Source organism: Salvelinus alpinus, chromosome 14 (genome assembly GCF_045679555.1).
Source record: "Salvelinus alpinus chromosome 14, SLU_Salpinus.1, whole genome shotgun sequence".
NCBI classification, from domain to species: Eukaryota; Metazoa; Chordata; class Actinopteri; order Salmoniformes; family Salmonidae; genus Salvelinus; species Salvelinus alpinus.
This window is the reverse complement of record NC_092099.1, coordinates 53,863,674-53,887,954: the sequence shown is the minus strand read 5'-3', so window position 1 is coordinate 53,887,954 and position 24,281 is coordinate 53,863,674. Positions and strand designations below refer to the sequence as shown.

The window sequence follows — 24,281 nt, the reverse complement described above, 5'->3', positions numbered from 1 at the left end:
TTTAACGAAAGCACTTTCTCAAGATAGTAATACATGCTTTTATAGCCTGGGTACCAGTCTCTTTAGCTAATCATCTCCATGTACTCCATGTCATGTGACAGACAAGGAGTGGCAAGAAGTGGAATGTTAGCTAAACAGACTGGTACTCAGCCTAATAGTCTTATGCTATGCTACTTTTCTCTCTTGATGTTAATCAAGTTTGAGAACATTTCACAGTATATTGTTCTCCCAGTGTGAGAAACATTGACTCTAAGCTCTGAGCTGTGGCTGTTAAAAACTCTCTGGACAGGACAGCACTGAAGATACAAATTTAGCTGTGGACATCTATGGCAGACAGGCAGGCAGGGAGGGAGGGAGGGAGCGGGAGGATGGTGAGAAGGGTTGTGCTGCCTGTTTTAAATCACATGGCAGTATCACCAGTAGCCCAGGGTCTGCTAACGTCAATTTAGAATGTGCTTAGGAGGTAGATACAAGTATAGAGAAACCGACAGCCAACCTGCACCTAGCTAGAGGAGGAACGTAGATCTAGGCTCTGTAGCAGTAGGAGAATCTTAGCCTGATCCAACTCCTTGCAAGATAGCACAAACAGATGTTGCATTTGAGATGTTTGAGATGACTGTTCAAGGGTTTTCTTAACAGTTCTAGCAGTAGGGTTGTTAGCAATATTTACAGGGCTGGGCTCTATGCTATGGCAATGACTGCCTTCTTGAGTTAGAGAACAATGTACTGTCACTCAACTCACAGGTCACTGGCTACAATTTAATCCTAGTTAAAGTTAGACACAGGCTATACAGGGAATATGTTTGAGAATGTTTTTAGATTAGTACAGTATGCTGCTCCGATTGAAACTGATTGTAGGATATTTATTAATTAATTTATTAATAATCTCTAAATATTATAACAGTTTTATCTGTCTTGTTGATATTCACATTCATAATGGCTATTTATAACAAGAACAATGGACTTGTAAATGTAATAACCAACATAAATAGCCAGTGAGGTCTTGTGAGGGTGTCTATGTTCCAAGGGATGGTCGGTCAGAGGGTTCTGTCGGTCAGACCTGTGTTCACTGCAAATACTATTAGAAATCTTTCACATACTAATCTTTCACATAATTTTTGAAAAATGCCAGAGTTTGACATTTTGCAACTGTTCTATTGTTTCCATTGTGCCAGACAAGCTCAGTCAAGACCAGCTAAATTATTTCAAATTATTTCAAATAGTATTTGAACCCAGGTCTGGTCAGAGGGCTCTGTCAGTCAGATGCAGGCAGGCAGGCAGAAGGCAGGCAGTCAGGCAGACAGAGAGTCAGTCAGTCAGTTGCTATTATAGGCTCCTGCTCCTCTTTCCCCCTGGAATAGGGGCTTCATTACACTGTTCAGTAATCACAGCATATTCCAGGCTCCAAAAGGACACCTTTAAAGTCACTGGTGAGATCTGGGATACATGGGACTTTTTATTACATTATAGTGAATGTAATTACTATATAATTCTGGTAATTATCAAAGACTGTAGCTGAACTTTAAACGTTAGTGCAGAATATTTTACTTAGCTACTATAACCAGATAATTGTGGCAACAGTGCAGATGAGTATTAAGTCAGTATAAGTCAGTATATTATTACTGTTTGTCAGTGTTGTTTCCCGTATAAAAGGCTAACTGACTGTATCAGTGACAGTGGTGTGACGTACTTAAGTAAAAATATTTGAAAGTACTACTTAAGTAGTTTTTGTACTTTACTTAACTATTCATATATTTGACTTCTTTTAATTCACTACATTCCTAAAGAAAATATTGTACTTTTTACTCCCTACATTTTCCTTGACACCCGAAGTACTCGTTACATTTTTAATGCATATCAGGACAGAAAATAGTCCAATTCACTCACTAATCAAGATAACATCCCTTGTCTGAGGAATTTGAAACAATTTATACTTTTACTTTTGATACTTTTAGACTTTTACTCAAGTAGTATTCTACTGGGTGACTTTCACTTTAACTTGAGTTATTTTCTAATAAGGTATCTTTACTTTTACTGAAGTATGACAATTGGGTACTTTTTCCACCACTGGTCAGAGATCAGGGTATTATTGCAACAGAGCTGGGAGAAAAACTCAATGCAAAACATTTGTGATACAGTATGTCTTCCTTTTACTTGTAATGGCGATTTTGAAACCTGCGAATTGTTCCTATATTTATAGTATTTTGAGGAGACGGTGACTTCGACCACCTCTCACCAGACCACATCTCGGGCAGCAGAGGTAACTCAACAGGTAGAAGACAACAGTGAAATAAACAGCACCAGCAGTTGATCATGCTGGGTACTTGCATGCCATGAGGGTTATTCCACCAACGAAGGAAAGAAACTCTACAAGAAAGGATACTGTTTAAAAAGCCATGTGTGTGTGGCCCCGTGGATTATTAAACAAACTCCCTTGTTTAACAATAATTCACAATTTACTCAAGTCGAGGAATATATATTTTTTGCCATTCCAAAAGTGAGTTCCCAAACAAAAAGGCGATTGTTTGGGTAATTCACAAATCACGACTTCATGTTAATTGTCCTCAGATGGCCCTAAGGCTAGTGAGTGATAGATGAAATAGCCCTCATATAGCCCGGTGTTGCTAAGTGATGCATGCAGTCTGTCAACTGTGAAACTGTGTGTCTTGCTATGCCCAACACTGCTTTTGTTCACTGGCTCATTCATGGCCAGTTCCTTCTTTCATTTGCTCAGTCTCCTATAATTTCCTTCATTCAGTCTCCTTTCCTTTCATTTCCTTGGATCAGTCTCCTTTCCTTCGTTCAGTCTCCTTTACTTTCATTTGATTTCAGTCTCCTTTCCTTTAATTTCCTTTGTTTCATTCAGTCTCCTTTCATTTCCTTTCCTTCTTTCAGTCTCCTTTCCTTCATTCATTCTCATTTCCTTTCCTTCGTTCAGTCCCTTTCCCTCAGTTCCTGTACTTTCCTGTAGCCTTGATAATATGTCCTATCCTCTGTCCCTACTAGACCTTAACCTAGCCAACTCAATATTAGGAAGGTGTTCCTAATGTTTAGTGTACTCAGTGTAGTTCTCTAATCATTCCCTGTAATGGGCCCGGTTTTTCAAAAGCTATCTATCTAGATTTCACCTATTTGATAGGATTAAATTCATTGAAATACAATGAATAGAATGGACAAATAATTGACTTGAATGGGCACTCTCGTTCTATTCATTTGATTTCTATCCGATAGGCGAAATACATATAGATAACTTTTGAAAAACTTGGCCCACATGATAGGGTGAAAAAACACAATTTGTAACTTAAGGTTATCCTTTTTTTGTTAACCATTGTATTGAATTCTTGCAAGTAAGTGCACTTGGTTGCAGAGTAGCATGAACTAGCCTCAGTCATTGTTGCTTTCACACACAAGTGTCCCTTTTGTAAGAGTCTTATAATAGTAAAAATGTCATTCAAAATCATTTTTCGATGCTGTAAATGTTATTAAATACACGGCCTGTTCTAGCACTTGTTTACCCATTTATTTATATTATACCTACCTAGTACTATTCTTCCATTGTTACAGTAGTCATGATTCCGTCTTGTTTCTGATTACTCTGTATTGTGTCGCTAGCCTTTGTAAGTGGATTGTAAGTTGGAAGTATACCTCTGGCCTGGTTTACTATCATTAAGGAACAACAGTCACGCAACTAACATTCTTTCTTCTATTTCCCAGCCTGGTGTTCCTGTGAGGAGAGTGGTCAGGAAGAAGGTTAAGGTGGACACCTCCAAGTTCATGACTCCTTACTTGGCCCACAGCCAGAAGATGCTGGACTTGTTCTCCTACGTAAGCAAGCCCAGGTCAACCAGGTCCTGTTCATTAGGGCAAAACGTTTTGAAGCGGAAAGTGAACGTTCGCGTTTCTTATTGGACAAGCCCAAGTAGTACCTTCTCTGTTTCTGTCAGTTTTTATCAGTTTATAGCATAATTAACACAACCCAGGTGAATGCTTTTTTCACCCCACTGTCGTTCTGGCTCACCAGAGTTTGATTACGATGTTCCTATGTGTCCCTAACAGAACAAGTACCGTCATGCCTATGACAAGGCTAAGGGGAAACCCTATGCCATCACGGCTGACACCCCTGAGATGATGAGGATCAAGAAGGCTCAGGAGCAGCTGTCTGAGGTAAGGAGGCCTCCATTCTCTTCTATTCTGTCCACTTCTCTGATAGATATCATATATCTTAGTCTCAGTCAATGTTTAAATTTTTTTGTTTAAACAACAGCTTTATTTTATTTTTGTCAAACTAACACTTGACTCATTGCCCCTACCAGGTGAAGTACCGCATGGAGGGCAATAAGGTCAGGTGTACCAGTTTGTATGATGGGGAGGCTAGAGAGATCGCCCATGTCAAGCATGTCTCTGAGCTGATCAGCAAGGTTCTGTACAGGGCCAAGTGGGATGAGACAAAGGACAGGTACCTGCTGCCCCCTGATGCCCCGGAGCTTGTCCTGGCTGTGAAGAACGCTGCCAACTACAGCAAGGTATCGTCATACTGAACCCTACTCAGTCGTATGAGATTATAACAATATTTTATTTTAATGTAGATTACTCAATTAAGATGACATTTTACTCAAAAAAAGGTACATTGCTTTTTTATATTTGAGCCGATGTAGCTTCTGCAAGCTAACTTGTAATTGTATTTTTCTGTGTGATCAGAAACTGTACACGGAGCAATGGGATGAGGACAAGACCATGTGCTATCCTTACAGCGATTCTCCGGAGCTGCGCAGGGTGGCCAAGGCACAGGAGGTCCTCAGTGATGTGAGTACAGCAACTACAAACATATATTGTATTGTATTATATTCTTTATTTAACTACACCTTTACTAGTAATTACAGCAAGTTAATATCAGTGTTATTAGCTCAGTTGTATCAGAGATTAAGATAGTTATGTTTGACTTAACAACATTAATTTCTTACTCTGACTAACTGTTGTCAATCATAAATATCCTCCTAAACAACAATATTCCTCGAATACAGTCTCTCCGTCAGTCAGTCAGTCAGTCGGCTGAGCCACGAGTGTGGTGGTTCACTTTGTAATTCACTTAGAACAATTAATTGCTCACATCGCAGAAAGGCGTCCCACATCAATCACACTTCAGAAAAGTACAGTAACCTTTTAAACCCTCTATTTTTTCTCTCTGGGCTTGTAGTTTTCTGTTACTCAGATGTACTATATGGATCCATTTCCTTTGAGCAGATAAATAGGATGCAATTAAAATGGTCACTGTTGTCGCTCTTTTTTTAAAGTTAGCTTCAGGTTTCCACTGATCCAGTTCGTTTGTTTATCCAATTTATCCAATACCCTATCTCTGTGTCCAGTAACCATGAAACTAGAGATCCATCTCAGCATTCTGTTCTGTTTCTCTCCTACTCTGTTCATCTCATCATTCAGGTCCTGTCACCATTCTGTTCATCTCAATATTCTGTTCATCTCAACATTCTGTTAATCTCACCATTCTGTTCTGTTTCAACCCTACTCTGCAGATCCTGTACAAGAAGGGGCATGCTGAGCGAACGGCAAAGTACACATCTCTGGCTGTGCCTAATGATATGGAGCTGGCCAAGAAAAATTTTGAACAGCGCAGTGACGTAAGTGCTCCCACACACACACACACACACACACACACACACACACACACACACACACACACACACACACACACACACACACACACACACACACACACACACACACCATTCATCGACGATGGCTTCTCTGTCATTGTATCCATCAGTCACTCATCATCCTTGACAACATTATCATGTAGAAATGTATCATAGCCCTCAGCTATCGAGTCCTGACAGAGAGGGCAGGGGTGCTGTCAGTAGCTGCTTGACATGGGTGAAGTCTCACACCCCTCCAAGCCCTGCCGTCCCCAGCCCTGCTGTCCTTGTCCCTGTGGAGACAGAAAGGGATAACTGCAACCCTCTCCATGATATTACTGGAGGGCAGCAGCCCTGTTCTGGACACAGAAAGGGAGCAATGCATAATTTTGTTTAGAATTATTTTTTAAGGAACATTTTGACTGATAATATTTGTTGTCTTTCTTGACTGTTTCATACCATCTTAGTGCTATAGTTATTGAGGCAAAGCTTTAGTTCTTCTTACTGTAGTTATTGAGGCAAAGCTTTAGTTCTTCTTACTGTAGTTATTGAGGCAAAGCTTTAGTTCTTCTTACTGTAGTTATTGAGGCAAAGCTTTAGTTCTTCTTACTGTAGTTATTGAGGCAAAGCTTTAGGTCTTCTTACTGTAGTTATTGAGGCAAAGCTTTAGTTCTTCTTACTGTAGTTATTGAGGCAAAGTTTTAGTTCTTCTTACTGTAATTATTGAGGCAAAGCTTTAGTTCTTCTTACTGTAATTATTGAGGCAAAGCTTTAGGTCTTCTTACTGTAGTTATTGAGGCAAAGCTTTAGTTCTTCTTACTGTAGTTATTGAGGCAAAGCTTTAGTTCTTACTGTAGTTATTGAGGCAAAGCTTTAGGTCTTCTTACTGTAATTATTGAGGCAAAGCTTTAGGTCTTCTTACTGTAGTTATTGAGGCAAAGCTTTAGGTCTTCTTACTGTAGTTATTGAGGCAAAGCTTTAGTTCTTACTGTAGTTATTGAGGCAAAGCTTCAGTTCTTCTTATGGAGTTATTGAGGCAAAGCTTTAGTTCTTCTTACTGTAGTTATTGAGGCAAAGCTTTAGTTCTTACTGTAGTTATTGAGGCAAAACTTTAGTTCTTCTTACTGTAATTATTGAGGCAAAGCTTCAGTTCTTCTTATTCTAAATTACCCCAATGTCTGACTTTTCCTTGCTTTTATCTTGCAGCTCAAGTACCATGAGGACTACAACAAGAACGTCAAGGGCCACTGGTGTGAGACGCCCTACATTGAGGTGGCTATTGCCAGGGTAGCTATGGACAACCTTAGCAATGTAAGAGCCCACTATCGTGTAGCATATGAATAGTTATTGGCATAGTGACATAACATTGTGTTCATCAAATCATAACACATTTAATATCTATATTTAATCCATTTGTCTTTTTTCATTTCAGAAAATGTACACGGCTGCGTATGAGGACATAAAAGACCAAATCAATTTTATGCAAACCGAGACGCCAGAATACAAACAGCACAAGAAGGCTGGTCACGCTGCTAGCTCGGTGAGTCTATAAGCCCTCAGAGGGACATAAAGGAGAACACACACAGGACACACACACACACAAAACACACGCACGCACGCATACACACACACACACACACACACACATCAAACCAACTAGCTAATCAACCAACCAAACAGCCACCTACTGCTTCTCTCAGAGAAAGGAAGCAGGGTAAGTGAGTGTATTTGTATAGATCCATCTGATGCGGCAGCAGGCAGAGAGACACACTGGGTTGACCTGTGACCTTGTCTGATCAGAGCGTCAGTCAAAACCATGACTCTTTTGTCACGCAGACATCAGGATGTGTCCACACATGTTCCGTACTCAGATACATTTCAAATAGTTGTCTTGTCAGACAGTAGTTTAAAGACATTTAGGCTATGCCGTAGCTAGTAACAAAACTGTAGCTTTCGTGAAGGAGTCATTGTCTCTTAGCACTTATCAATCAAATGTAAACGCTCCTCACACCGCGGCTTCATTGACATACCAACGCAGACTGACATGTCAATACAAAATCTGCTATGTGATGAGTAATCGTATTAACCTTTCCGTGAGTCACTATATCACAGTAAAATAAACACATCATGTATTGACTTGTGCCCATTTTTCTCTCCTCAGATCAAATACAAGAAGGATTACGAGAACAGCAAATCGGTAGCTGACTACAACGTTCTCCCAGCCACAGACAACCCTCTGCTCAGGCAGCTGAGATATGCTGGCACCATCTTGAGTGACGTAAGTGTCTAAGTCTGGGAGACTGAACCATTGGTCCAAACAGGTGTCATACTCAAATAGACAGAAGTTACAGGAAGTTAAACAATCACATTTCTTCTATGAGAGGCAGTCATTAGATACAGAAAATCATTCAGTATCCCATCCCATGTTCTAGCTGATTACAACAGTTATCTTTCATCTCCATTCTCAACAGTCGCTACTCGTGTTTCAAATTAGCTTGTATAGTGTTTATTAGTACACTTTTAGCTAGACAGTTGGCAGTTTGTTAGACAGGGTAACGGTTTTAACAGCAGATTCCCACTAGTTAAGTGGTAACGGTGAGTAATGGGGAACCCCTTTTAACTTAATCATCATATTACTGGGGATAATTCTGACAACCAGGATGCCTGTATACTATAGTTAACCGACTGGAGGTGTAACATGACCCCAAGCACTACTTTAATGAGTCTACTTAGTTACTAGTCACTCACTGTCAATTTGTGTTAAGAATTACTGTAGCTATTCACAGAACCTTATATTTGGATATAAGATCCTTTTGAAGTTCATCAATTGAAAGCCAAATAACTTTGATTTGTATTTGAGATATATAACTCTAGTTTTGTTGTCATTATTTTCTGTTCAACATTTCTCCTCTGATCACTACCTTTGCAGAAAGTCTACAAGGCCAGCTATGAGAAATCAAGGGGGTCAAGTATCAACTACTGTGACACCCCCAAGTTCAAGATGGACTCTGTTGTACAACAGTTTAGTGACGTGAGTATTCCCTTCACTGATGTTGTTGATAATGTGTTTTATGTTTTAATTGTTCAACAAATCATTGTACATTAAGAATGGCAGCAACAAGCTTAACTGATCATTCAAAGTGGATTTCCTTTATTCATTGTACAGTTGAAGTCGGAAGTTTTTATACACTTAGGTTGGAGTCATTAAAAGTCGTGTTTCAACCACTCCACAAATTTCTTGTTAACAAACTATAGTTTTGGCAAGTCGGTTAGGACATGTACTTTGTGCATGACACAAGTAATTTTTCCAACAATTGTTTACAGACAGATTATTTCACTTATAATTCACTGTATCACAATTCCAGTGGGTCAGAAGTTTACATACACTAAATTGACCATGCCTTTAAACAGCTTGGAAAATTCCAGAAAATGATGTCATGGCTTTAGAAGCTTCTGATAGGCTAATTGACATAATTTGAGTCAATTGGAGGCGTACCTGTGGATGTATTTCAAGGCCTACCTTCAAACTCAGTGCCTCTGAAATCAGCCAAGACCTCAGAAAAAAATCGTAGACCTCCACAAGTCTGGTTCATCCTTGGGAGCAATTTACAAACACCTGAAGGTACCACGTTCATCTGTACAAACAATAGTACGCAAGTATAAACACCATGGGACCACGTAGCCATCATACCGCTCAGGAAGGAGACGCGTTCTGTATCCTAGAGATGAACGTACTTTGGTGCAAAAAGTGCAAATCAATCCCAGAACAACAGCAAAGGACCTTGTGAAGATGCTGGAGGAAACAGGTACAAAAGTATCTATATCCACAGTAAAACGAGTCCTATATCGACATAACCTGAAAGGCCGCTCAGCAAGGAAGAAGCCACTGCTCCAAAACCGCCATAAAGAAAGCCAGACAACGGTTTGCAACTGCACATGGGGACAAAGATCGTACTTTTTGGAGAAATGTCCTCTGGTCTGATGAAACAAAAATAGAACTGTTTGGTCATAATGACCATCGTTATGTTTGGAGGAAAAAGGGGGATGCTTGCAAGCCGAAGAACACCATCCCAACCGTGAAGCACGGGGGTGGCTGCATCATGTTGTGGGGGTGCTTTGCTGCAGGAGGGACTGGTGCACTTCACAAAATAGATGGCATCATGAGGATGGAACATTATGTGGATATATTGAAGCAACATCTCAAGACATCAGTCAGGAAGTTAAAGCTTGGTCACAAATGGGTCTTCCAAATGGACAATGACCCCAAGCATACTTCCAAAGTTGTGGCAAAATGGCTTAAGGACAACAGGGTCAAGGTATTGGAGTGGCCGTCACAAAGCCCTGACCTCAGTCCTATAGAAAATATGTGGGCAGAACTGAAAAAGCGTGTGCGAGCAAGGAGGCTTACAAACCTGACTCAGTTACACCAGCTCTGTAAGGAGGAATGGTCCAAAATTCACCCAATTTATTGTGGGAAGCTTGTGGAAGGCTACCCGAAGCGTTTGACCCAAGTTAAACCATTTTTTTAAAGGCAATGCTACCAAATACTAATTGAGTGTATGTCAACTTCTGACCCACTGGGAATGTGATGAAAGAAATAAAAGCTGAAATAAATCATTCTCTCTACTATTATTCTGACATTTCACATTCTTAAAATAAAGTGGTGATCCGAACTGACCTAAGACAGGGAATGTTTACTAAGAATAAATGTCAGGAATTGTGAAAACTGAGTTTAAATGTATTTGGCTAAGGTGTATGTAAACTTCCGACTTCAACTGTATGTAAGAGGCAAATGGATCTTACATGTATTCATGTTTACTTCTTCGGTCCCCCCTCACAGGCACATTATAAAGACAAGTATGAGAACGAGGTGAAGGGCCACTATATTGGCAGCTATGAGGATATCTACATGCAACACTGCAAGAAAATGGAGGAGATCAAGAGTGAAGTAAGTGGTGGTTTTGTCTTGTTTTCTCCTCTATTACATGGTTAAGAGTAAAACATTGGTTTTGTGTTGTTTTCTCCTCTATTAAGGGAATAGGGTGTCATTTGGGATGCACACGACAGGTCAGTTCACTCTGAATGATTAGAAAGTAACATTCTTTTCTTTTGTCTTTTCAGCAAAACTACAAAGCTGATTATGAGGACATCAAGACAAGATGTTTCTATCCTCAAACCATGTCGCCAGAATATGAAGCTCATAAGAAAGTTGCCCAGTGTAAAGATGTAAGTTCGCTTCTTGAGGAAAGGGTGGAAATTAGAACCAGTCAGTTGCAGTATGATGAGCATGGACAAGACTTTTCCATTGAACATTAGATTGACAGAATTCTTTGATTTTGGTTAACATTGTCTTCTTTTTATTCTGGGTATTGATATGATATATTTAAGCAATAAGGCACGAGGGGGTGTGGTATATGGCCAATATGCCAAGGCTAAGGGCAGTTCTTAAGCACGACACAACGCGGAGTGCCTGGATACAGCCCTTAGCCGTGGTATATTGGTCATATACCACAAACCCCCGAGGTGCATAATTGCTATTATAAACTGCTTACCAACATAATTAGAGCAGTAAAAATAACTGTTTTGTCATACCTGTGGTATACGGTCTGATATACCATGGCTGTCAGTCAATCAGCATTCAGGGCTCGAACCATCCAGTTTATAAATGACATCTTTCATGTGTGTTTCATTTTGCAGAAAGTGTACCGGCAACATCCGGGTACGGTGAAGTTTACGCAAGTGACAGACTCGCCTGTTCAAGTGCAAGCCGCCATCAACGCTAAACAGCTGAGTGATGTATGTATTCAACTTTTACCACAGACCTTATACGATTATTAAGTTCAATATTAACTAGTTACGCTATAGAATTACAATTACATCTGTCTGTCTAGCTTAGAAAATAGGTATTTTGACCTCAGTGGGACAACCTGTTAAAATATGTGACATCATTTTGTTGGAGTTTATGAACAAATGCTAGAAAAGAGATGTTGGTTGAGCCGTTGCCATGACACTAAAGGTTCTTGATAGCTGTTGCCTGAAAATGTGCTCATTCATCTACACAGCACATTTTTCTATTTTGTTTATTTAACCTTTATTTAATCAGGTAGGCCAGTTGAGAACAAGTTCTCATTTATAACTGCGAGTTGGCAATGCTAGAGGCGTCACTACAGACACTCTGTTTCGAATCCAGGCTGTATCACAACCGGCCGTGATTGGGCCGGTTGCGTCGTTCGAGTTTGGCCGGTGTAGGCCGTCATTGTAAATAATAATTTGTTCTTAACTGACTTGCCTAGTGAAATAAAGGTGAAATAAAAAAAATAAAAAAAATGAGATGCAGTGCCACTGCGCCACTCGGGAGCCCCACATAACCCAGCTGTCTTCCTGCAAACGCCATGGAAACCAGAGAGCCCTATCTCTCTCTCTGTAGTATTAATAGCAACATGCGTTCAGTCTGATGAAAATAACCCCTAGTCTCATGAGAGGAGGGGGGGCTGACAGTTGAGACAACTCTTGGCCTCCTACTCCTCACAGACAGGCAGCACCTCCCTCTAGTGGTGTGAAACAACCCCGGTAGTACTCCTCTTGTCCACAAGGAGTAGCTCTACTCAGCTCTATGCACTGCCAACAGTACATTTTACCTGACTATACTGTATTTTCATGTGTATTCATGTGGTTTTTCCTCTGTTTTCCAGCTCAACTATCACGCAGCATATGAGTTGGATAAGTTTAAGTGTGCCCTGCCCCCAGACTACCCCTTCTTCATCCAGTCCAGAGCCAATGCATATAACCTTAGTGATGTAAGTGTAATTCTGTTGATGATAATGTAGGTCATGTTCTGTTGGTGATTATGTAGAAAATGTTCTGTTTGTGATAATGTTCTGTTGATGATACTGCAGATAATGTTCTGTTGATGATACTGTAGATAATGTTTAAAAAAAATACAGTTATAGTTTGAATAGAGTTCATTGAATTTGTTATAAGATTATTTGAAAATGATGTGCTTGTATTGACATAATTTCACAGTCATTGTATTCGGTTATTTTTGACCCTCATTGGATAAACCCTCCTGATCTTTAATTGTATGATACTAATATCCTAAATGTATTTATTCCCTCTGTGCAGAGTTGTTATAGGTATGATTGGGAGAAAGTGAAAGCCAAGCAGTTCGAGGTCAAGGGTGATGCGATCTCGATCCTTGCAGCCCGTGCCCACACAAACATAGCGAGTGATGTGAGTAGGCATGCCCTGAAATGAACATCTACACATACATGTAATGTTATTGTTCATACTGATCAATGCTGACTGTTTCCTTTTGTATCCTGTGTAGTAAAGGCCTTGACATGATCTTTGCTCTTTGCCCTCAGGTCAAATACAAGAAGGAATTTGAGAAGAACAAGGGAAAGATGGTGGGAGCCCTCAGCATCCATGACGACCCCAAGATTATGCACTCCATGCACGTGGCCAAAATCCAGAGTGATGTAAATAATTTTCCTTCCCAGGGACTACAGATTAGACTACAAATTAGCCGTCTATCATAATCTGGCACATTTACAAAAATGTTAGTTAATGTACATTGTCCCTGCCAAATTAACCTAATAAAGTAAATTCCACTGAGTTTTGGTAGAAAACAGAAAGATGAGGACTGTGTCTGTCAGTGTGAAAGGGCTATTAGGGTTCACTGTGACTCGTCTCAACATTATAAGTAAACACTTTTTTGTCATGGAGAGAATGTCGTGCCTCACCTTCTAATTCTCTCAAACTCTCTCCACAGCGCGAGTACAAGAAGAACTATGAGAAGACAAAAACCAAGTACATCACCACGCTGGACATGATGTCTAACACCCTGGCCAAGAAGTCCCAGGGTATCGCCAGCATGGCCGGCTACAGAACCATCCACAACCGCTACCTCCTGCCTCATGACGCCATGTCGCTGGACCTGGCCAAGAAGGCCAACATCATCCAGAGTGACGTAAGATTGATCTGATGGATTGATCAAATTGATTGATTGATCTAATAGATTAATTGATTTGTTTATTAATGTGTTCATTAATTGATTGGTTTGGTTTCATCCTAGTAAACATCTGGGGAAAAGGTTATAATAGCATTGCAGCATTATACACAGTGTAAGTATAATGAAAGTTATTCTCACACTACTTTATGACTCCTTCCTTCACTACAGAATGAATACCGTTCAGACTACAACAACTCCACCAAGGGCTCTGGTTGGGTCGCCTTCGGCTCCATGGAAGTGGAGAAGGCCAAGAAAGCTGGAGATATCCTCAATGAGGTAGCTACCACTACATGATCTAGTTTAATTTAGCGGTCTATTTGCCATAATGCAGTAAATACACAGGAAGCCGTACTCACCAGAGCTCTCACAATAAAAACAGCATTACTTGTAATATATTTTTAATTGTGTAAAGTCTTTTCTCGCCTTGACAGTTTAAAAACACATCAAAATTGGTTTAATCTGCTTTGACATAATATTTGTACCCTTGATCCTCCACTTCAGAGAAAGTACCGTCAGCACCCAGACACTGTCCCCTTCACCTCCATCGCTGATCACCCCGTCATGATGCAGGCCCAGGTCAACCAGATTATGAGGAGTGATGTGAGTTTTATTGCATGATAGTATGGACATTGTGATCTGTCTTCATTCCCGAACACAGATTAATCTCAGTGCCGGATGAAAAAGCTATTTCAACTGAGCTTCTGTGTCGAGGAAACTGGCGAATTCATGAAGGTTACGTACTGTATTCAGCTTAGTACAAATCGCAAACTTTTTTTATATCAGTAATTAATTTCTGTGGATGGAACACCTATTTTATATCTAGAAATATGTGTTTGTGTAGCTACTCATTTTAATTAGTATTCTTCTTCCCCTGCAGCTTCACTACAAGAAGGGTCTTGAGGAGATCCATCAGAAGTACTCTCTGCCTCATAATGACCCCCAGTTCCTTCAGGCCAAATGCAACGCCTACAACATCAGCAAGGTACTGTTGACCAACACTGATAACTTGTGCCTTATATTCATATTTCATTTAATGAATTATCAAACGTATTATCGCATTATCGTCGCCTGCCCACTACAGTGTTTAGACATCTTTCCTCTTAATACTGCTGTGCCTTTTTGGGTGTACGCTACATGCATTTGCTGTATTATATTAGTGTCTCATGGAAATAGTGTATTCATTTACCGTATTGGTTTATTTCAGAACTACTACAAGCAGAGCTGGGAGAAAACCATTGCAAAGGGCTACGACATGAGGCCAGATGCTATCTCTGTCATCCATGCTAAGCACGGCAGACATATTGCCAGTGATGTAAGTACACAATAAATTGTCAGGACAACATCAAATCAAATTGAATTTGTTTGGTCGCATACACATATTTAGCAGATGTGTTTGTGTAGCGAAATGTTTGTGTTCCTAGCTCCAACAGTGCAAGTAATATCTAACAATACACAACAATACACACACATTTTAAAAGTAAAAGAATGGAATTAAGAAATATAGAAATATTAGGACGAGCAATGTCGGAGTCCAGAGTATAAATATATATATATATACAGTGGGGCAAAAAAGTATTTAGTCAGCCACCAATTGTGCAAGTTCTCCCACTTAAAAAGATGAGAGAGGCCTGTAATTTTCATCATAGGTACACTTCAACTATGACAGACAAAATGAGAAAAAAAAATCCAGAAAATCACATTGTAGGATTTTTTATGAATTTATTTGCAAATTATGGTGGAAAATAAGTATTTGGTCACCTACAAACAAGCAAGATTTCTGTCTCTCACAGACCTGTAATTTCTTCTTTAAGAGGCTCCTCTGTCCTCCACTCGTTACCTGTATTAATGGCACCTGTTTGAACTTGTTATCAGTATAAAAGACACCTGTCCACAACCTCAAACAGTCAGACTCCAAACTCCACTATGGCCAAGACCAAAGAGCTGTCAAAGGACACCAGAAACAAAATTGTAGACCTGCACCAGGCTGGGAAGACTGAATCTGCAATAGGTAAGCAGCTTGGTTTGAAGAAATCAACTGTGGGAGCAATTATTAGGAAATGGAAGACATACAAGACCACTGATAATCTCCCTCGATCTGGGGCTCCACGCAAGATCTCACCCCGTGGGGTCAAAATGATCACAAGAACGGTGAGCAAAATCCCAGAACCACACGGGGGGACCTAGTGAATGACCTGCAGAGAGCTGGGACCAAAGTAACAAAGCCTACCATCAGTAACACACTACGCCGCCAGGGACTCAAATCCTGCAGTGCAAGACGTGTCCCCCTGCTTAAGCCAGTACATGTCCAGGCCCATCTGAAGTTTGCTAGAGAGCATTTGGATGATCCAGAAGAAGATTGGGAGAATGTCATATGGTCAGATGAAACCAAAATAGAACTTTTTGGTAAAAACTCAACTCGTCGTGTTTGGAGGACAAAGAATGCTGAGTTGCATCCAAAGAACACCATACCTACTGTGAAGCATGGGGGTGGAAACATCATGCTTTGGGGCTGTTTTTCTGCAAAGGGACCAGGACGACTGATCCGTGTAAAGGACAGAATGAATGGGGCCATGTATCGTGAGATTTTGAGTGAAAACCTCCTTCTATCAGCAAGGGCATTGAAGATGAAACGTGGCTAGGTCTTTCAGCATGACAATGATCCCAAACACACCGCCCGGGCAACGAAGGAGTGGCTTCGTAAGAAGCATTTCAAGGTCCTGGAGTGGCCTAGCCAGTCTCCAGATCTCAACCCCATAGAAAATCTTTGGAGGGAGTTGAAAGTCCGTGTTGCCCAGCAACAGCCCCAAAACATCACTGCTCTAGAGGAGATCTGCATGGAGGAATGGGCCAAAATACCAGCAACAGTGTGTGAAAACCTTGTGAAGACTTACAGAAAACGTTTGACCTCTGTCATTGCCAACAAAGGGTATATAACAAAGTATTGAGATAAACTTTTGTTATTGACCAAATACTTATTTTCCACCATAATTTGCAAATTAATTAATAAAAAATCCTACAATGTGATTTTCTGGATTTTTCTTTCTCATTTTGTCTGTCATAGTTGAAGTGTACCTATGATGAAAATTACAGGCCTCTCTCATCTTTTTAAGTGGGAGAACTTGCACAATTGGTGGCTGACTAAATACTTTTTTGCCCCACTGTATATATACAGTACTAGTCAACAGTTTGGACACACCTACTCATTCAAGGGTTTTTCTTTATTTTACTATTTTCGACATTGTAGAACTATGAAATAACACATATGTAATCATGTGGTAACCAAAAAGTGTTAAACAAATCAAAATATATTTTATATTTGAGATTCTTCAAAGTAGCCATCCTTTGCCTTGATGACAGCTTTGCACACTCTTGGCATTCTCTCAACCAGCTTCATGAGGTAGTCACCTGGAATTTAAGTTAACAGGTGTGCCTTGTTCAAAGTTAATTTGTGGAATTTCTTTCCTTCTTAATGCATTTGGGACAATCACTTATTTTGTGACAAGGTACAGTAGGGGTGGTATATACAGAAGATAGCCCTATTTGGTAAAATACCAAGTTCATATTATGGCAAGACAAGCTCAAATAAACAAAGAGAAACGACAGTCCATCAATACTTTAAGACATGGTCAGTCAAACTGGAACATTTCAAGAAATTATATACTGTACATATGAATTGGGTAAAACAGTATGTAAATATTATTTAAACTGTGCCCAGCGTTCCATTATTAAAGTGGCCAGTGTTCCATTACTATGTACATAGGGCAGCAGCCTCTATTAAATTCAGGGCAGGGTACTGGGTGGGGGCTATACAGTATGTAGTCCACATGTAGGCTACGTTGAATAGTGTCACATCTGATTATTCTTTTACTTCTTCCTTTCAGATTCAGTACAAGAAAGACTATGTGAAGGGAAAGGGCAAACAAATCGGCTGCCGCAATCTTCAGGATGACCCCTTGCTGGTGCACTACATGGATGTGGCCAGGTTGCAGAGTGACAAGAACTACAAGAAGGACTACCACAAGTCAAAGCTGAAGTTCCACTCTCCAGTTGACATGATGAGTGTTGTACATGCCAAGCACGCCTCCACAGTGCAGACCTTTGCTGGCTACAGGAAGATCCAGCACCACTACAGTCTTCTGCCTGGGTCCATGAATCTTGAGCTGGCTCGCACCATGAACACCAATGCCAGTGATGTAAGTAGTTAGACTCCTACACAGGGAAAGAACAAAAGGATTTCCTGCACTGGCCTGAAGGGCTAGTAGACTGTGATTTTCTACTAGCCCCGGTTTCATTCTACTAGCCCCGGTTACATTCTACTAGCCCTGGTTACATTCTATTAGCCCCGGGTTACATTCTATTAGCCCCGGGTTACATTCTACTAGCCCCGGTTACATTCTACTAGCCCCGGTGACATTCTACTAGCCCCGGTGACATTTTGCTAGCCACGGTGACATTTTGCTAGCCACGGTGACTTTCTGCTAGCTCTGTGACATTCTACTAGTCCCGGTGACATTCTCCTAGACCTGGTGACATTCTACTAGCCCCGGTGACATTCTACTAGCCTCGTTGGCATTCTACTAGCCCACATTCTACTAGCCCCAGTGACATTTTTACTAGCACAGGTGATATTCTACTAGCCCCGGTTACATTCTACTAGCTCCGGTGCCATTCTGCTAGCCCCTGTGCCATTCTGCTAGCCCCGGTGACATTCTACTATCCTCGGTGACATTCTACTATCCTCGGTGGCATTCTACTAGCCTCGTTGGCATTCTACTAGCCCACATTCTACTAGCCCCAGTGACATTTTTACTAGCACAGGTGATATTCTACTAGCCCCGGTTACATTCTACTAGCCCCGGTTACATTCTACTAGCTCCGGTGCCATTCTGCTAGCCCCGGTGACATTCTGCTAGCCCTGGTGACATTCTGCTAGCCCCGGTGACATTCTGCTAGCCCCGGTGACATTCTGCTAGCCCCAGTGACATTCTACTAGCCCCGGTGACATTCTACTATCCTCGGTGGCATTCTACTAGCCCCGGTGACATTTTTACTAGCTCAAGTGACATTTTTACTAGCCCAGGTGATATTCTACTAGCCCAGGTGATATTCTACTAGCCCAGGTGATATTCTACTAGCCCAGGTGATATGCTACTAGCCCAGGTGATATTCTACTAGCCCCGGTGACATTTTTACTAGCCCAGGTGATATTCTACTAGCCCAGGTGATATTCTACTAGCCCAGGTGATATATATACTAGCCCAGGTGCCATTCTACTAGCCCCGGTGACCGTTTTACTAGCCCAGGTGATATTCTACTACCCCAGGTGATATTCTACTAGCCCAGGTGACATTCTACTAGCCCAGGTGATATTCTACTAGCCCAGGTGATATTCTACTAGCCCAGGTGATATTCTACTACTAGTCAAATCTGTGCCATGCAGTATTTGAAAAGACAACATTTCACTTGCCTGGTGGACTAGTTGGGCTAGTTGGGCACATTTTCTACTAGCCTGATTTGAAAAGTACTTCAACTTGTAAGTTGTAATGCTGCATCTTTGGTTTTTACAGTAGTGGCAATTTGCAGCATTTCTCACATGGTTTCCTCCCCTTGCCGGATGCAGGTGAACTACAAAGCGGATTGGGAGAACTCTGTGAAGGGAACTGGCTGGATCCCCATCGGCTCCATTCCTGTGGAGCTAGCCAAGCAGGCCGGGGCTGTTCTGGATGAGCACAAGTACAGGCAGCACCCTGAAAACTTTAAATTCACCAGCAAGATGGACGGCATGAATATGGAGCTGTGCAAGCATAACCAAAAGATCATGAATGTTGTGAGTAGTACTTACTTACTAGAAAGGCCACCAATCAGATATCTAGTTGTCCATTGAATTGAATTTGTCTATTTAATATGTTTTGTTGAAATGTCTTGTTTGTGTTGCACCGAATTGAATTGAACTGATCTGAACAAAACTGTTGATTGAAATATATGGTGTAATGATGTTATTTTTTTGCAGCAAGAATATAAAGCCAGTGGAGAGAAGTTCCTGCACACTTACAATCTCCCTGCAGATGCACCAGAGTTTATGCAAGCCAAATACAATGCTGTCAACATCAGCAAGGTTGGTTAAATGTTGATCACTGTCCATACTATTATACAACTATGCTATTATAAACATTCAATACCCATATATATTAATTATCCATGCCATGTGCCTGTATTACTATATAGTTGGTTATATGTTGAATGATCACAAAACTGTTAGCCATTTTTTTTTTTTATCAGTAACTTACTGTATAAACTGAATACAGTAGATTACCATAGAATGCACAGTCAAATACTGTAAATGTGTTTTACAGTATTAATTATGGTGCATTTGGGAAAATGTTGTGGGCGGGGAAAGAGTCTCTGTTAATGAACATATTTTAAAGCGTGCCATGTAAGAGCCTATATTTGTCGCATCTGTGAGTGAGTGAGAATGCTGTACCTCCACAGAATACGGTAATATACTGTAGGAATTCTACAATTCTACAAACCTTGTCCTGAAACTCGACAGTAACTTACTGGCCAATTGCTTCCAGTAATTTACTGTAATTCACAATACAGTACCATCTGACATTTCTGGAGTGCCAGAAACCTTTTGGACTCTATTGGGTGCATGGTATTGTTGTTTCTCACTCATATTTTGAGGCATGTCTTGTAAGAGGCTTTATTTTTTGCACCCGTTAGTGAGAGTGCTGTAACAATTTAAGTTATATGTGGTAGTAATTCCCTAACCATTTAATGTATATAGGGAACAGATCACGGTGGTTGTGGGTCTTAAACCTTTTAATGGTTGAATATTTACCCATGTCCATTTGATCTGTTTTGCCCTGTAATCACGGCCAGTTTGGAAGCCTTTGTTTAGGCCTCTAGTAATGCAGATGACATAACATACCTAGTACTCATTAATATGCTGTAATATGGAAATGCCTACAGCCAACCAGCTTGCTCTAATCACTTGTAATTACAGTAAAATACTGTAGAATTAATTTTCTTACAGTTTAGTAGTCAATTCTATTGTATTTTACTGTGTTTCATTGCACTCGCATCTAGTTACCGTGAATATCTCAGTATTATTTTGGACAGTCAGACATGTATCATAAGATAACTTGTTGTAATTATAATCATTTTGAAGAACAATTTATCCTTAACTACAACAACATTTTCAGTAACGGTTACAGAAACGTTTTACTTGCTATGACTGTGATATGTGTTTTTTTTATCAACCTTGGTTGAAGACGCTGACAGTAATTTGCACAAGGACAAGAATGCCCACTAAATATATTTATTTTTATTTATTTAACCTTTATTTAACTAGGCAAATGACCAAAATGTAAATGTAAAAACGAAAACTTAGAACACTGCATGAGTAAATCCAGTAATATACATTTTTGGTACTGTAAAATGGATTACTGTAAAATGGACAACAGGAGCTGTACTGTAAAATAAATGACAGTAACATACTGGCCAATTGCTTCCAGTAAGTTACTGTACATCTCACAGTGAGTTCATACAGTCCATTGAATGCTATTTTACACATACACTCAGTGACCAGTTTATTAGGTGTACCAGGTCGTACCTCCCATTGCCTCCAGAACAGCCTTTGGGGCATGGATTCTACAAGGTGTGGCGTTCAAACGTTGCTCAATTGGTATCCCGGAACCTAACGTGTGCCAGGAAAACATTCCGCACACCGTTACACCACCGCCACCAGCCTGTACCGTTGACACCGGCAGGATGGGGCCATACATGCTGCTTACACCAAATGACTCTGCCATCAGCATGATGCAACAGGAACCGGAATTCGTTGGACCAGGCAATGTTTTTACACTCGTCAATTGTCCAGTGTTGGTGATGGCGTGCCCACTGGAGCCGCTTCCTCTTGTTTTTAGATGATAGGAGTGGATCCCAGTGTGGTCGTAATAGCCCATCCTTGACAAGGACCAACGAGTTGTGCGTTCTGAGATGTCATTCTGCACACCACTGATGTACTGCGCCGTTATTTGCCTGTTTGTGGCCTGCCTGTCAGCTTGCACGATTCTTGCCATTCTCCTTCCTGTTCCCATCAACGATCTGTGTTTGCCCAAAGCACTGTGGCTGACTGGATGTTTTGTGTTTGTCGTACCATTCTCGGATAACCCTAGACACTGTCGTTTGTGAAAACCCCAGGAGGATGGCTGTTTGAGATACTGGAACCGACGCGCCTGGCACCGACGATCATACCACGCTCAAAGTTGCTTAGGTCACTCGTTTTGCCCATTCTTTTATATTTATTTTTTATTTAAAATTTTCTCCCCTTTTCTCCCCAATTTTCGTGGTATCCAATCGCTAGTAATTACTATCTTGTCTCATCGCTACAACTCCCGTACGGGCTCGGTAGAGACGACGGTCGAAAGCCATGCGTCCTCCGAAGCACAACCCAACCAAGCCGCACTGCTTCTTAACCCAGCGCGCCCCCAACCCGGAAGCCAGCCGCACCAATGTGTCGGAGGAAACACCGTGCACCCGGCCCCCTCGGTTAGCGCGCACTCGACGCTGGAGCGCGATGAGACAAGGATATCCATACCGGCCAAACCCTCCCTAACCCGGGCGACGCTAGGCCAATTGTGCGTCGCCCCACGGACCTCCCGGTCGCGGCCGGCTGCGACAGAGCCTGGGCGCGAACCCAGAGACTCTGGTGGCGCAGCTAGCACTGCGATGCAGTGCCCTAGACCACTGCGCCACCCGGGAGGCCACTCGTTTTGCCCATTCTAACGTTCAATCAAACAGTAACTGAATACCTGTCTGCCTGCTTTATCTAGCAAGCCACGGCCACCTGACTCACTGTCTGTAGGAGCGAACCATTTTCGTGTACTGGGTGGTGTACCTAATAAACTGGCTACTGAGTGTGTATATAATTTTGAATGCTTTAAAATACACTTAATATACACATATTCATTGACCATTTTGCATTAATTGAAATGTGCTCATGACTGTAAGTAATGTGTTTATTTCTCGTTCTCCTCATCACAGAACTATTACACATATGCTCACCGTCAAGACATTCTCAAAGGACATCAGGTGAAGGCAGATGCCATCCCCATCATCGCTGCCAGGGCCTGCACTAATATTGCCAGCAATGTACGTATGAATTGGAAGGAAGTGGAAGAATTGGAAGGAATTGGAAATCTGTATTTGGGTTTATTGGTCATAATTGACCATAATCATGACATGTTATTCATGGTATTTACATTCATCATTGTATTTCCTGTACAGTACAAGTATAAGCTGGCGTACGAGAAGGGAAGAGGCAAGCATGTTGGCTTCCGCAATGTTAAGGACGACCCCTTGCTGGTGCACTACATGGAGGTGGCTAAAATGCAGAGTGAGCAGAACTACAAGAAAGACTACCACAAGTCAAAGCTGAAGTTCCACTCTCCAGTTGACATGATGAGTCTTGTGCATGCTAAGCACGCCTCCGCAGCGCAGACCTTTGCTGGCTACAGGAAGAGCCTTCACAACTACACTCTTCTCCCTGAGGCTATGCCTGTTCAGCTGGCTCGCACCATGATGGATATCCAGAGCAACGTGAGTTCATTTCAATACCTGATACCTGCCCTGATATCAAATCAAATGTATTTATATAGCCCTTCTTACATCAGCTGATATCTCAAAGTGCTGTACAGAAACCCAGCCTAAAACCCCAAACAGCAAGCAATGCAGGTGTAGAAGCACGGTGGCTAGGAAAAACTCCCTAGAAAGGCCAAAACCTAGGAAGAAACCTAGAGAGGAACCAGGCTATGAGGGGTGGCCAGTCCTCTTCTGGCTGTGCCGGGTGGAGATTATAACAGAACATGGCCAAGATGTTCAAATGTTCATAAATGACCAGCATGGTCAAATAATAATAATCACAGTAGTTGTCGAGGGTGCAGCAAGTCAGCACCTCAGGAGTAAATGTCAGTTGGCTTTTCATAGCCGATCATTAATAGTATCTCTACCGCTCCTGCTGTCTCTAGAGAGTTGAAAACAGCAGGTCTGGGACAGGTAGCACGTCCGGTGAACAGGTCAGGGTTCCATAGCCGGAGGCAGAACAGTTGAAACTGGAGCAGCAGCACGGCCAGGTGGGCTGGGGACAGCAAGGAGTCATCATGTCAGGTAGTCCTGAGGCATGGTCCTAGGTCTCAGGTCCTCCGAGAGAGAGAAAGAGAGAGAGAAAGAATTAGAGAGAGTATACTTAAATTCACACAGGACACCGGATAAGACAGGAGAAGTACTCCAGATATAACAAACTGACCATAGCCCCCCGACACATAAACTACTGCAGCATAAATACTGGAGGCTGAGACAGGAGGGGTCAGGAGACACTGTGGCCTCATCCGATGATACCCCCGGACAGGGCCAAACAGGAAGGATATAACCTCAACCATTTGCCTAAGCACAGCCCCCACACCACTAGAGGGATATCTTCAACCACCAACTTACCATCCTGAGACAAGGCCGAGTATAGCCCACAAAGATCTCCGCCACGGCACAACCCAAGGGGGGGCTATATCTGTCCTGATATCTGTCCTGTCCTGATACCTGTCCTTATACCTGTCCTGATACCT

At 41.5% G+C, this 24,281-nt stretch overlaps 1 protein-coding gene across 19 annotated transcripts in view; it reads left to right on the top strand.

Annotated features, from left to right (window-relative positions):
- LOC139539080 (nebulin-like) overlaps window positions 1-24,281 on the top strand; it is a 104,008-nt gene that overhangs the window by 3,873 nt on the left and 75,854 nt on the right. For 16 of the 19 annotated variants that reach the window (XR_011667867.1, XR_011667868.1, XM_071341803.1 and 13 more), the window contains 26 exons: window positions 2,201-2,272; window positions 3,715-3,825; window positions 4,057-4,164; window positions 4,314-4,523; window positions 4,699-4,803; window positions 5,529-5,633; window positions 6,855-6,959; window positions 7,081-7,188; window positions 7,810-7,926; window positions 8,578-8,679; window positions 10,489-10,596; window positions 10,770-10,874; window positions 11,346-11,444; window positions 12,341-12,445; window positions 12,771-12,878; window positions 13,013-13,126; window positions 13,420-13,617; window positions 13,828-13,935; window positions 14,161-14,259; window positions 14,537-14,641; window positions 14,864-14,971; window positions 17,541-17,852; window positions 19,280-19,486; window positions 19,670-19,774; window positions 22,708-22,815; window positions 22,951-23,262. Coding sequence is in view for 17 of the 19 variants with exons in the window: in XM_071341803.1 (XP_071197904.1) it covers window positions 2,201-2,272; window positions 3,715-3,825; window positions 4,057-4,164; window positions 4,314-4,523; window positions 4,699-4,803; window positions 5,529-5,633; window positions 6,855-6,959; window positions 7,081-7,188; window positions 7,810-7,926; window positions 8,578-8,679; window positions 10,489-10,596; window positions 10,770-10,874; window positions 11,346-11,444; window positions 12,341-12,445; window positions 12,771-12,878; window positions 13,013-13,126; window positions 13,420-13,617; window positions 13,828-13,935; window positions 14,161-14,259; window positions 14,537-14,641; window positions 14,864-14,971; window positions 17,541-17,852; window positions 19,280-19,486; window positions 19,670-19,774; window positions 22,708-22,815; window positions 22,951-23,262 (3,444 nt within the window). In the remaining 2 variants the exon portion in view is untranslated. The remainder of the gene's footprint in view (window positions 1-2,200; window positions 2,273-3,714; window positions 3,826-4,056; window positions 4,165-4,313; window positions 4,524-4,698; window positions 4,804-5,528; window positions 5,634-6,854; window positions 6,960-7,080; window positions 7,189-7,809; window positions 7,927-8,577; window positions 8,680-10,488; window positions 10,597-10,769; window positions 10,875-11,345; window positions 11,445-12,340; window positions 12,446-12,770; window positions 12,879-13,012; window positions 13,127-13,419; window positions 13,618-13,827; window positions 13,936-14,160; window positions 14,260-14,536; window positions 14,642-14,863; window positions 14,972-17,540; window positions 17,853-19,279; window positions 19,487-19,669; window positions 19,775-22,707; window positions 22,816-22,950; window positions 23,263-24,281) is intronic. The other 3 variants (XM_071341806.1, XM_071341807.1, XM_071341804.1) reach the window with 2 other exon arrangements.